The sequence below is a fragment of the Nomascus leucogenys genome, chromosome 19 (genome assembly GCF_006542625.1).
Source record: "Nomascus leucogenys isolate Asia chromosome 19, Asia_NLE_v1, whole genome shotgun sequence".
Taxonomy (NCBI): Eukaryota; Metazoa; Chordata; class Mammalia; order Primates; family Hylobatidae; genus Nomascus; species Nomascus leucogenys.
The window spans coordinates 49,511,346-49,526,405 of record NC_044399.1 but is presented as its reverse complement, the minus strand read 5'-3'; the positions used below and the strand labels follow the sequence as shown (position 1 = coordinate 49,526,405).

The 15,060-nt window shown below is 37.0% G+C and overlaps 1 protein-coding gene across 1 annotated transcript in view; it reads right to left on the bottom strand.

Annotated features, from left to right (window-relative positions):
* PRKD3 (protein kinase D3) overlaps window positions 1-15,060 on the bottom strand; it is a 74,194-nt gene that overhangs the window by 35,312 nt on the left and 23,822 nt on the right. The window contains exons 4-7 of the mRNA XM_030800563.1: window positions 7,410-7,548; window positions 5,123-5,254; window positions 3,608-3,765; window positions 471-663 (exon numbers count right to left, since the gene is read on the bottom strand). Of these exons, the coding sequence (XP_030656423.1) occupies window positions 471-663; window positions 3,608-3,765; window positions 5,123-5,254; window positions 7,410-7,548 (622 nt within the window). The remainder of the gene's footprint in view (window positions 1-470; window positions 664-3,607; window positions 3,766-5,122; window positions 5,255-7,409; window positions 7,549-15,060) is intronic.

Here is a 15,060-nt window from a genome sequence, read left to right as displayed (position 1 = left end):
AAGAAGCCACCCTCAGAGATCCACATTCTAGTTTTTCTGTTTACTAGCTACATGATCTTAAGCAAGTTACCTAATCTATGTCTATAAAATGAAAAATGACTCCTATTATTACTAACTCCTATTACTAGTACTCCTATTACTATTAGTAGTTAATAGTAATAGTAACGCCTATTACTACTAGTATACTAACAAAAGCATAATTCACATATAATTGCTTTGAAGACTGAGCATGTAAAGTTTTGTTTACTGTTTTACTATAGTGCCTGGCACATAATAACACACACTGCAGATAGTAGTAATAGTAGTTTACACACATTTATATTTTGTTTATATTTCTCTTTCCTTTATATAAGTTAACAATTATTAAAATAATTTCTTTGGCTAATGCTTCTGAAATATAAATATTTCAAGCCTATATATAATAACAAAAACAGACATAAATTTTAATTAGGGAAAACACCTAATCCTACCTTTACACTGCATTCCTTGGCGAAAGAGGCCTTTCAGTAACCGCTTGCAGTACTGACATATCGTGGGACGGGTGTAAGAGTGAACAGCAAATGTGTGTGGAACTTTCACTCTGCACATTACCATCTTTTCCATCCAGATTGGGCGACCACTCCAAGAAGGAATTCTCTTACTTGGTTCCTGGTGGACATGTGACTAAAACATAAGTAATTTTCATAAGTGTAAGTCAATATTAAAAACACAGTAGTGGGAGCAGAGCTTAACCACAAGAATCATTTATTTCAAACACTAAAGCCAAAAAACTCTAAAAATGTTGTTCTCAGCAGTTTCCTTTGCAATGTTTAATTTACCAATCTTTGAATGAGAAAAATGCAGATTCTTTTTGCTAATATTTATGCTTAAAAAAAATCTAAGATATGTTAATTCTCAGGTACATATTCACTGATTATTATTTGCCAGGCACATTTCAGCACTTTACAAATCAAACACACAAACTTTAAAACAAATAAATGAAGAAAGTCTTATTGCTGCTCATTTTGCATTACTGAATGTGACATCTGAATATATTTTGAAACACATTTTAGATTTTCAAATTTATCTTAATACTAAAATATGTACATACATTTTAAGTCTAATTAATAATGATAAACAAAGGCAGATACAAAACTAATTAAAACAATAGTTTCAGTAATTCAGCTTTAAGAAGAAGTAAACTTTGTTTACCCATTTTGGAGACTATTCCAGAACCTAGCTAGTTGGTTTTCCGCCTGGTCTTCCGGCCAGGAGTGGTGGCTCACGCCTGTAATCCCAACACTTTGGGAAGCCGAGGTGGGCGGATCACCTGAGGTTGGGAGTTCAAGACCAGCCTGGCCAACATGGAGAAACCCCGTCTCTAATAAAAATACAAAATTAGCCAGGCGTGGTGGCGCATGCCTGTAATCCCAGCTACTCGGGAGGCTGAGGCAGGAGAATCGTTTGAACCCAGGAGGCAGAGGTTGCGGTAAGCCGAGATCATGCCATTTCACTCCAGCCTGGGCAACAAGAGCGAAACTCCGTCTCAAAAAAACATAAAAAAAAAAAGAAAAAAAGAGAAAGAAAAAGAAAAATACCTGCCTACACTATCAATCTGAGGCATTTTATAGTGCTCTTCTCCAACCAGTTGTTTTGTCCTTTTCTTCCCTTTTTTTTCTTTTTTCTCCTCCCCTTACTTCTCCCTTGCACTTCCCTGTCTCTTGTTTTTTTCTGACTTCTTTTCCTTCCCCTGGTTGAACATATTAATGTAGAATTACCCAACTTCTCTGAGTTACAAACATTACTAGTTATAGAAGGCATCTGAAAGATCTCAGGACATCAGTTCTGGCAGTGAGGATGCAAGCAGGTACAGCAAAATCTGTTAATATAGCTAGATGGTAGTTGAGTATTAGGATTTTGTGCTTACTTGGATTATGTTTTATTCAATTTTGTGTCCCTAGTATATAATAGGGCCTGGCATACAATAATCGGTGAATGTGCGTTGAATGAATGGAATGAGCCACATTGAACTGGGTGATCTATAATTTAGTTTGATTATTCCCTTCATACAGAAAGGGTCATAGTTACCAAAATCTACTCACCCCTCAGGTTACAAAAATTTTTAATTCATGCCTTCTTTAGTTTTGCTTTTTGTTCACCCAGTAGAAAAACCCAAACAATTGGAAAATAAAGTTCTTCTTTTTGAGACTATGCTTGAACTGACTAAAGTAAACCTGGAAAGCCCTTCCATGCTATAAGTTCTACTTGTTTAAAAATACTCTAAACAATCTAACCAATTCAGACATGTAACTGCACTTCTTATACTTCTCTAAGGAGCTTTCATGTTCAAGATAAAATATAAACTAATGAAAAATGTAACACCTTATCCACTTGCTCTGTCCTTCTGCTATTTCCTAATCTAGTAATACTCAACTGGGCATAGGTGGCATAACAGCATCATTTGTGGGGCTCTTGACATACCTCTATTCTACTGTCCTCATTCCTAGGTAAGTTCTCTGTGCAGTTCAGTGTATAAGATGCACTAACTTTTTCCTACCAATCTTTTCCACGCTCTTCTGTAGGTTTATACCAACCTCTCATTTTCAGTCCTTTATGCCACAGCACTCTTTTTATCCTTTAAAAATCTCACACTAGGGCTAAGTAATAAGAGAAGATGGAATTTTTGTGAAAGGATTTAAAAAACTTTTACTCTGGTGTCTCAACTTAGCAAAATATTATGACCACAGTACCAAGACAAGGCCTTGATTTTGCCATTAATTTACAGAACATCAGAGAAGTTACAGAAAAAACTAAATAATAAGATTACAACCTACGGATGGAAGTCATTTCAAATACTATCAAATGTACAAGAGAGTTATTTCTTTTTTCCTGGATCTACTGCCTTTGCCCTTGAGAGGTACACTGTATTAGGAAAAAACATCACTGATTTATTAATAATGACATCTGGGTTTAATTCCACTATCTCTTACTAATTTGCTCTCTGACTTCACACAAGTCACTTAACTGCTCTGTGTCTCAACTGTCTCATCTGTATACAGATCTGCAGATAGCAGTGCCTCATGCCTGTAATCCCAGAACTTTGGGAGGCCGAGGCGGGCAGATCACGAGGTCAGGAATTCAAGACCAGCCTGGCCAACATGGTGAAACCCCGTCTCTACTAAAATTACAAAAATTAGCTGAGTGTAGTGGCACGCATCTGTAATCCCAGCTACTTGGGAGGCTGAGGCAGGAGAATCGCTTGAAACCGGGAGGTGGAGGTTGCAGTGAGCAGAGATCGTGCCCCTGCACTCCAGCCTGGGCGACAGAGCAAGACTCCATCTCAAAAAAAACACAAAAATTAAAAAAAAAAAAAAATGGAGACCAGGAGCCAGGATACTGGCTAGAAGGCTAAAGCAGTGGTACAAGCCATAATACCATCCCAAGGTGCACAAAATGCAATTCATTACTACCGGTAAGTCCTGTCTCCATTACTACATTTTATGTTTCTTAAGTGTAGGAACATTACCATTCTTTAGCATATAAATTATGTTCTAGAGTTATGTCATACACCCTGTAGAAACATAGAGAACAACTACTACTAAAATGTCTATTACCTTAGAATACGTACCTCTTCACTGGGAAGGGCTACATATTCAGGCTGTAGGGGTCTTGGAACTGAGAGGCCGGGTCCTGGTAAAGATACATTTGACAGACGTCTCTTTCTTACTCCACTACAGTTATTTGGAATCTTGAAGGCACATCGTTTATGGTAATTTAATCCACAGCCTAAACATATTTTACAAGGTAAAATATAAGATTTTAAAAAAACTTTACTATTTAAGTGTGATACATAAAAACCACTGCTTCTTTTATTTAACATATTTTCTGTTAGCCATATCCACCCTAATTAAGAACCCTGACGGCAGGCTAAGTGGTAGCTAATGAATTCGAGAAGAAAAGGAAATGTGTAAAAAGGATAAGTCAGCTATAGCAGTGGTTCTTGGAGTGTGGTCCCTAAGGCAACCACCTGGAAATTTGTTAGAAATGTAAATTACAAGGCTCCACCCCAGATCTACTGAGTTAGAAACTACGGGGATGAGGCCCAGCAAAGTGTGTTTTACGATGCACGATACAGTTTGAGAACCACTGCCTTAAAGCACTAGTTAGCAAACTATGGCCTCTGTACCAAATTCCTGCTGTGACATGAAAATTTTATGAAACTCAAATTTCAATGTTCCTAAATAAAGTTTTATTGGAACACAACCATATCTATTTGTTTACATATTGTCTATGATTGGTTTCACACTGTAATAGCAGAGTTAAATCATGACAGAGACCATGTGGCCAACAAAGTCCAAAACATTTACTCTCTGTCCCTTTCCAGGAAAAGTTTATTGACCCTCCACCTTAGAAGACTGTTTCTTCATCAGAAATGTGCACCTATGTCTTAGTCTTAGCAATTCTAATTCAGAACAAATCTGACAATTTAGTTGTATGTAAGAGACAACTTTTTTTCTTTTTTTTGAGACGGAATTTCGCTCTTTCACCCAGGCTGGAGCACAATGGTGCAATCTCGGCTCACTGCAACCTCCGTCTCCCAGGTTCAAGCGATACTCCTGCCTCAGCCTCCCGAGTAGCTGGGATTACAGTCACCCACCACCACGCCCGGCTAAGTTTTTGTATCTTTAGTAGAAACGGGGTTTCGTCATGTTGGTCAGGCTGGTCTCAAACTCCTGACCTCAGGTGATCCACCCACCTCAGCATCCCAAAGTGCTAGGATTACAGGCGTGAGCCACTGCGCCTGGCCAAGAAAACTTTTTAAAAACAAAAAACAACATGAATATTTATGGAGCCATTACTTTGTACTAAATATTTAACCCCATTACCTGATTTAACCATTTACTCTTTACAAAACCAGTGGGGCAGAACGTATTTTACAGAGAAATTAATCTTAAGAGGTTTAGTAATTTGCCCAAGAATATGAAGTAGGTGGCAGAGATAGAATGAGAGTCCTGATCTCTCCAATTCTAAATCCTCATTACCACCCTAGTCAACAGCTCATCATCTTGCTTTTTCACTGATAATAAAAAATGCAAATATGGAATCTTATTTCAAATGACCACAAAAATTTTAGATCACATACCTTCACATTTCAGTCCCTGACGTACCAATCCCCAGAGCATCTCACCACAGTAATCACAGAAAGTAGGGGCTTTGTAAGAATGTACATAGAGAGTATGTGGACGAATCTGGAAGTCTTCTACTGTGGCTAAAGCTTTAAAAAAGAAAAGTATTAAAATATACCTTGTATTTGTAACTGCGATGAGATTAAGAATGCTCACACATTCGCTTATGTCAAAGTACACAGAAACATTTTTTCTCTGAAAGTTTCACTGGACCATAAAAGTAAATTATTTAATATTGTGATTTCAAACTCTAGTTTAGGAAGTCCATTTACTTCTAATCATTTGAGCTCCAGAAGCGGGTCGTAGGTTACTTTTTTGGAACTCCAACAGCATTTTCTCATAATGACAAGATTACAAATAGACATTAGGTCTACTTTAACCAATTAAAAATGCTTAACTTACACAGTGGGAAATAGAACACTAAAGTAAAAAGTACTATGGAACTTAACTTCAATTTACGGAACCGTTTCTGTGGAAAAAGATAGAGTCCTAACTTAGGATCCCAGGATATACTTGTCTGTTTGTTCTCCACAGTCCTAGTGGATAAGAGAAAGAAACTCCTTTCCCCTTAGTGAACATCGGGACGGTAGACCCAAGGAACTTCCTCTCACCTCAACCTGCAAGTAGTCTGATGGGGTCCAGAGTAGAGAAGGAAGAGATGTGAGCAGGACTTCCAGATGAGACAGGGAGTGAAACTCGTCAGGAATGAAGAGGAAGGCAAGGATTGGGAAACACAGAGATGGTTTGGGGTTGTTGTACAGAAGATGAATGATCAGTGTAGCAGGGAGTGAGATGAATGAGAGAATCAGAAATATAAGATGAGAGGAGTGGGGACTAATAAGGACAGAGAGGATCTCAAGAAAAGGCTCAAAGGTGAATTTGAGAAAAGGGAACTTGGTAGCAGGGTTCTGACCCATGGCTGGCCAGCTTGCTTCCTTTCTTCCATCAGTTCTCCTACTTGCCAAACAAAAATTACTGCAGACCTATGTGCATTATTATGGCATTCATTCTTCCTTTTCACTCCTTATTATCTTGCTCACATTGCTGCTGGATGAGATGGCAAACACTGGGAATTAAAAAACAACCTATGGCAAGAATGCGTGAGGTCAAAAAGTGAAAGGTAGAAAAAAGCCCAGTGGGACAAAAAGGGAAAGAGCATTTTTTATTTTAAAGCCACAGAAATAACCAGCATTGTAATTTCCTCTTCCATATCTTCATTACTTCTTTTTTTCCTGATTCTCTTTTCTAAACCCCAATTTTCTTCTTTTATGCTCTTTACAGAAATGGGGGTGGGGGAAGGGGAAAAAACAGAATTTCAGTGCACCTGTTTCATTTCTTCGACTCAGAGAAGAGTATATTTCTTTCAGACCAAATAATTTCCTAAGCTTAGTAACATTCATGTAATTCAGTTTATTTTCCTATCCTGATTTTTTCCTTTTTTTTTTTTTTTTTTTTTTTGAGACCGAGTCTCACTCTGTCGCCTAGGCTGGAATGCAGTGGCGTGATCTTGGCTCACTGCAAGCTCCACCTCCCAGGTTCATGCCATTCTCCTGCCTGAGCCTCCCAAGCAGCTGGGACTAGGCGCCTGCCACCACGCCTGGCCAAATTTTTTTTGTATTTTTAGTACAGACGGGGTTTCACCTTGTTAGCCAGGATGGTCTCGATCTCCTGACCTCGTGATCCACCCACCTCGGCCTCCCACAGTGCTGGGATTACAGGTGTGAGCCACCGCACCGGCACGGTACCGGGCCTTTCTTTTTTTTTTTTAAAGAGACGAGTCTCGCTCTGTTGTCCAGGCAGAAGTGCAGTGGTGTGATCATGGCCCACTGCAGCCTCAACCTCCCAGGATCAGGCAATCCTCCCACCTTATCCTCCCAAGTAGCTAAGACTACAGTTGCATGTGACCGACCATGCCTGGCTAATTTTTTTTTTTTTTAATTTTTAGTAGAGATGAGGTATGCTGCTCAGGCTGGTCTCAAACTCCTGAGATAAGCAATCCTCCCGCCTCAGCCTCCCAAAGTGCTGGGCTTACAGGTGTGAGCCACCGTTGCCAGGTATTTTTCTTTCTTAACGGTGATATAACATTCCTGAAAGGAAAAATCATATGGTGACCATTATTAGAGATGAAAGAAATTAAGTAACAATAGTACAAAGACCAAATATAATTGAATTGCAGCATTTAGTAAAGAAAACTAGGCTCTTGGAGTGGAAAAGGCAATAACATTTAAAAAGCCACTTACTTACCTGAAAGAACCACTTCTACTAGGTCTCCTTCATGTATTTCATCTGCTGAGGTAATCAGCTGCAAAATGTTTTCTGAGTTCATGTCATGGCGAAAGAGAAGAATTTTGTCATACATGCCAAAGAATCCACACTCTGGAAACTGAGGGATAATAGTCCTGTATCAGTATAACCACAGCTTTCTATTTTTATAAGTAAACGTTTCAATTTTATCAAAGAATTTAAAACATAGTGTTTTAACCTAACACTATTTGCTAACAACTCTATTGATACCTAAAAGGTGATCCACATACTCAAGCATCCTGGTTAATTTTAAAGTTCAAGAAAAATAGAAAAGTAAATTTACAAATAAATAATCATTGATGATTTTAAAATACATGTCTCTTACAAATACAGGATTTCTATATTCAGTTACTGATGGAGAATACAATCTTAAACTTACTGCTACTCTATTCTTAGCCTGAAAGATAAGCAGTTGTTCCAGCGCCTTGGGACACACTGCTCTAGATATTTCAAAATTCTTCAGTAGATCTCAGAATTATAAATGCTCACTGACTTATTTGGGCTCCTCATAGAATATCCTTTAATAAATGACACCATGTCACCTGCCTGCATCAAATGGTCTGATATGAGTCAGTTTCATTAAACTAAATGCATTTGTCACAGAGACGTTGCTGATGATATCGTTTACCTATTTCATATTGTAGCCCTTCTCTGTGAAGACCCACCCACATAACTTCATCTAGTTGATTTTATAACATGAACAATTTGCTCACGTAAGTTAACATGTTTTCCTGTTTACTTTGCCAAACGGAAACAGCACAGCCAAATTTGTAGCCCAATTTTACCATCAGTCTTGGATCTTATGCAATGTGTTTTAGGTGCAAACACTAACCTAGCTTCATCTCATTTTCTGACCTTAATTTTCTCATTAGAAAACTCCTGTATATATTTTTAAAGAGTTCTCAAAACTGTTTTTTGAGACAGGGTCTTGTTCTGTTGCCCAGGATGAGTACAGTGGTGTGATCACAGTTCAGCACTGCAGCCTCAAACTCCCAGGCTCGTGATCCTCCCACCTCAGCCTCCCAAGTAGCTGGGGCCACAGGTGCATGCCACCACTGCCAGCTAATTTTTTATGTTCTGTAGAGACAGGGGTCTCGCTGTGTTGCCCAGGCTGGTGTTGAACTTCTAGACTCAAGTGATTCCCCCACCTCGGCCTCCCAAAGTGCTGGGATTAGAGGCATGAGCCACCACAACTGGCCTCTCAAATCTTTTTTTAAAGTTAAATTTAAAAAAAATTAAAAACAATGATTAATTAGAAAGTTACAAGTTTATAGTTTTTTTAACCAGGGTAAATAATGGGAAAATACAGAAATATTTAGAATTTTTGTAATACTAATTCTCCTTTTGAGTCACCAACAGTATTTGTAAAACCTCACAGTATGTTTTGACATATATCTAAGAGTGTAAGAATTCTCAATTAAAAAGCTACAAGTAAAAATACAGAACCAAAAAATTAAATTTTCAAATTTTAAAATTAAAATTTTACTAAATTTTATCAAATTATTAAGTTAAAATAAAATATCTTCATAACTTAGTTACAAAAATTTGTAAGGACAAAGGACTCCATATTCCATCCTCATTAAAACTCTAAGGCCAGATGCAGTGGCTCACGCCTGTAATCCTGGCACTTTGGAAGGCCAAGGCAGGCAGATCATTTGAGGTCAGGAGTTCTAGACCAGCCTGGACAACATGGTGAAACCCTGTCTCTAATAAAAATACAAAAATTAGCCAGGTGTGGTGGTGCATGCCTGTAGTCCCAGCTACTTGGGAGGCTGAGGCAAGAGAATCACTTGAATCTGGGAGACGGAGGTTGCTGTGAGCCAAGATCACACAACTGCACTCCAGCCTGGGTGACAGAGTGAGACTCCATCACAAACAAACAAACTCACTCACTCTACTATTTGTATAAATAAAACTGATTTCAAAAAGGCATACTTCTAGCGTGTCTGGTAAGTGCAAGATACTGGCCCCACAGTTTGTAAAGACAGAGTAGTCCTTATCTTCCAGGAACTTACAATCTAGTAGGAAGACAGAAATAAACACAAATATATACAATATAAGGCAAATAACAAAATTAAAATAAAAAAATTACAGAACAAGGAGGAATAAAAAATGTTAACTGGGACAGTGGAGTAGAGGGATTCAGTATGATATTTGAGCAGAACTAAAAAAGAGAAGCAGAGTTTCCATAGGTTGAAAGTGTAAGTGTCATCAATGAGAAGTTACAAGGTAAATGGAAGAAGGTAAGTGGAGCCTTGAGACTAAAGAATGAGATGGGGGAAAGCTGGGTAGAGAGAGGGCAGAAAAGCACAGGAAACCCCACTGGCACCATACTAACAGAGAAACCTGTTATTATGTTCAAACTTTGCCACCTACTAACTATAGCACCTTAGAAAAGTTGCTTAACTTCTCTAAATCAGTTTCTTGTTTATAAAATGGAGGATAATAGGAGTTATAGGCTGGCTTTATCGAGTTCTTATCAAAATTAAATTACTTGATGGCTGTAAAAGTCTCAGCACTGTGATCCATAAACACCAGTGTTTTATATTACTAATGTATACCTAAAAGGGAGAAGAGACATAAGGTTTCAGAGCAAGGCAGGAACATGATTAAATCTGTATTTTAAAAAGATAATGCTGACAGCATTGTGTAGAGGAACAGGAACAGGACGAGACCAGAGAGCAAGATCCTGAAGAAAGGGTGACACTATCAGTCAGAAAAGAATCAGAGTCTGAATTATATAGCCAGTAAATGGAAAAAGACAAGGAAATTTCTCTCCAGAAACTATAGCAAGTAAATGGAAAGAGACAAGGAACTTTCTCTCCAGAAACTATAGCAAGTAAATGGAAAGAGACAAAGAAATTTCTCTCCAGAAACTATCTTCAGTAAATCATATGGCTCATCAATACTGTTTTTACCAAACCAGAAGTCCTGAATAATGGTAACTGAAGACCTAAATAATAAACACACCAAGAGAAGGAAAACAACATTAAAATAATTAATGTATGACTTGGAAAAAATAAATATAACCTTCTTAATAAACACATGGCCTAATGAAAAATAATATCAACATGAAGTTGGTATTAAGAGACTTAAAAGCTTGTAAAGAAATTACAGTGAGATATTTCAAAATATTTAAAATAGACATATGTATATTAGAGGCTAGAAAGCTGTTGGTAATGATAAAGAATAAAGTCATTTCAACATGTTTTCATACCATACTCATCTATACGAAAGACAAATTAGAGTTCATAAGAGGCCGAGGCGGGCGGATCATGAGGTCAGGAGATCAAGACTATCCTAACACGGTGAAACCCCGTCTCTACTAAAAAATATACAAAAAACTAGCCGGGCGTGGTGGCGGGCACCTGTAGTCCCAGCTACTCGGGAGGCTGAGGCAGGAGAACGGCGTGAACCCGGGAGGCGGAGGTTGTAGTGAGCTGAGATCGCACCACTGCACTCCAGCCTGGGTGAAAAAGCGAGACTCTGTCTCAAAAGTCTGAACTAAAAACATGAGAAGTCTTGAGACATGTGTATATTAAAGATATACACCTAAAAAGAAATACACCACTCATTCATAATGAGCACATATTCATTATGAAGAATTATACAGAACAAACAAAAACCAAACTGTTAATGAATTCAATATACAAGGATTTACTGTTCCTGATTTTGAAAAATTGAGAAAATAGGTTTTCACGCAGTAGTGGATCTCTAAACAATGTCTTAATTCTGGCCACACATCAGAACCACCTGTAGAGCTTAAAACAAAAGATGCTTAGGCTATCATTTCAGGTTTATGGTTAAGCTCCTGGGGAATAGGCGGTGAACACCTGAATTTTAAATTTACTTTTAAAATCTTATTCAATGTATGTATTATATATACTCTTTAAAAAATAATCTATTTTTAAAAATAGTTTAAAATTTATAGAAAATGTAGACAATAGTACAGAGTTCCTGTATACTACCCCATACCCAGTTTCCCCTATTATTAACATTGTACATTAGTTACAATTAATAACCCAATATCCATACATTAACTAAGGCTCATACTTTATTCAGATTTCCTTAGTTTTCACCTAATACCCTTTTTCTGTTTAAGAATCCCATCCATACCATATCACCTTTAACTGTTATGTTCCCATAGGCCCCTTTTGGGCTGTGTTAGTTTCTCAGACTTTACTGGATTTTAACGATCTTGGCTGTTTTGAGAAGTACTGGTCAGGTGTATTGTAGGATGTCTTTCTACTGGAATTTGTCTGATGTTCTTTTCATTATTACTGGGGTAATGGGTTTTGGGGAGGCAGACCACAGAGGTAAAGTGCCATTCTCACTGCACTCTACCAAGGGCACCTACTATCAACATGACATCACCGTTGATGTTGGTTGAGGTGGTGTTTGTCAGGTTTCTCCACTGCAAAACTACTCTCCCTCCACCCTTTTCTATACATACTCTTTGGAAGTAAGTCACTATGAGCAGAGCACTTAAGAAGTGGAAAGGTTTGTTTGTTTCCTTTCCTTGAAGGTGCAGTATCTACATAAATTATTTGAAAATCTTCCAAATGGGAGATTTATCTATTTTCCCCCACTTATTTATTCACAACATTTATATATATCAATATAGACTCATGGATATTTACTTTATACTTTCAGATATAATATATACTCTTTTAAAATATAATTTTATTTATTTTTGAATAGGCAATTATTCAAAATTCAAAAGGCAAAAAAGAGTAGACGGCACATCTATGCCCTAGCTGCCTCGTTAACTGTCCTGTAGTCAACAGTGTTGCCAGTTTTCTCAGAATCCTTCTGAAAACATTTTACATACCAAATAAACATGAATATATCTTTCCTTCATTTTACACAAATGGAAACACACTTTAAACACTGTTCTGCAGCTTGCTTTTTTTTTTTTCACTTAGCAATATATTTTAGAGATTATTCCATTAACAAAGTTCTTATTTATTTTTTTTTTTTAAACAGATGTATAGTTTTCTTTCACCAGTCCCTACTGATGGGATATGGGGTAAGGAATAAAACTAATGCCAAACTGCCTTTGTTAAAATAATCATCCATCTCACTAAGTACATAATCTTCACCAAGTTACTTAACCTCAGTTTTTCCATCTGTAAAATAGTGCCTACTTGCCTACTTCATAAAATTATCATGAGAATACGTTACTATATCTATATCTATATATATATATATATATATATATATATACACAAAGAACTTAGTGTCCTTTTCAATTTTTTTCATCAATGTTTTATAGTTTTCATTGTAGAGATCTTTCACTTCTTTGGTTAAGCTTATTCCTAGGTATTTTATTTTATTTATAGCTGTTGTAAATGGGATAATTTTCTTGGTTTCTATTCCAGATTGTTCACTGTTGGCATATAGAAATGCTACTGATTTCTGTATGTTGATTTTGTATCCTACATCTTTACTTAATTCATTTATCAGTTCTAATGGTTTTTTTTGGCAGAGTCTTTAGGTTTTTCTAAATATAAGATCATATCGTCTACAAAAAAGGATAATTTGACATCTTCCTTTCCAATTTGGATACCATCGATTTCTTTCTCTTGTCTAATTGCTCTAGTTAAGACTTCCAGTATTATGTCGAATAAAAGTTGTGAAAGTGGGCATCCTTGTCTTGTTTCAGATCTTAGAGGAAAGGCTTTCAGTTTTTTCCCATTCAGTATACCAGCTGCATGTTTGTCATATATGGCCCTTACTGTTTTGAGGTATGTTCCTTCTAAACCTAGTTTGTTGACAGTTTTTATCGCAAAGTTTTCATTGTGTTGAATTTTATTGAATTTTTTTTGGCATCTATTGAGATGACCATATGGGTTTTGGTCTTCATTCTGTTGACGTGACATATTATGTTTAATGATTTGTGTATGCTGAACCATCCTCATATTCTAGAAGAAAACAATGGGGAAACACTCCAGGACATTGGTCTGGGCAAAGATTCCTTGAGTAAGACCTGAAAAGCACAGGTAGCCAAAACAAAAATGGACAAAAGGGGTCACATTAAGCTAAAAAGTCGGGCACAGTGACTCACACTGGTAATCCTAGCACTCTGGGAGGCCAAGGCAGTGTACTGCTAGAGCTCAGGAGTTCGAGACCAGCCTGGTCAACATGGTGAAACCCCACCTCTACTAAAATACACACACACACACACACACACACACACACACACACACACACACGCACACACACACAAGCTTCTGCAAGGAAATAATTAACAAGTGCAGTAACAACCTACAGAATGGGAGAAAATACTTGCAAACTATTCAACTGACAAGGGGTTAGTAACCAGAATATATAAGGAGCTCAAATGACTCAACAACAACAAAAAAAGAAAATCCAATTAAAAAATAAGCAAAAGATCTAAATAATACATTTCTCTAAGAAGACATACAAATGCCCGATTGGTATATGAAAAGCTACTCAACATCACTAATCATTAGAGAAATGCAAATCAAAACCACAATGAGATATCATCTCATCTCAAAACGGCGTTTATCAAAAAGACAAAAAATTAAAGACGTTGGTGAGGATGCAAAGAAAGGGGAATGCTTATACACTAATGGTGGGAATGTAAATTAGTACAGTCACTATGAAAAACAGCACGGAGGTTGCTAAAAATAAAACTACCACAGGATCCAGCAATCTCGCTGCTGGGTATCTACCCAAAAGAAATCAAGATATCAAAAAGATATCCACAATCCCATGGTTACTGCAGCAAAATTCACAATAGCCACAACAGGGAATCAACCTAAGTGTCCATCAATGGATAAATGGATACAGAAAATGTGATACACATATATGGTGGAATATTATTCAGCCATAAAAAGAATGAAATCCTATAATTGGCAACATCATGGATAGAAGTGGAGAATAACATTTTGGTTGGTGAAATAAGCCAGGCACAGAAAGACAAGTATTATATGTTCTCACTTGTATGTGAAAAATTAAAAAAAAAATTGACCTCGTGGAGATAGAGAGTAGAATGACGATTACCAGAGGCTCTGAAGGGTAGTGGGTGGGGGGAATAAAAGGGTTGGTTAATGATTACAAAACTACAGTTAGATAGAAAAAATAAGATCCAGTGTTTGGTAGCATGATAGGTAGACTTAACAATTTATTGTATATTTCAAAATAACTAGAAGAGTAGAATTGGAATGTTCCTAACACAAAGAAATGATAAATATTTAAGGTGATGGATATCCCAATTACCCTCATTTGATCATTATGCATTGTATGCTTGTATCAAAATATCACGTGTACCTCATAAATATGTACAACTTTTATCCAGAAAAACAGAAATAAAAGAGATTAGAACTCGTGATAAGCTAAATACACCTTAGCTATTCCAATCTCTTATGAGTATGAGCAATACCCAATGAGTAATCCTATGTACATATCTTTTCCCACTTTTTGAGTGTGAATACGAGATAACTTTCTAGGAGATTTGCTGGCTCAAAGAAAACGCATTATTTGAAATTTGTAGATACTGCCAAATTGCTCTTTATGGAGGTCAAACCAATTTATACTTCTGCAAGTTAATATATTATGTACTTGT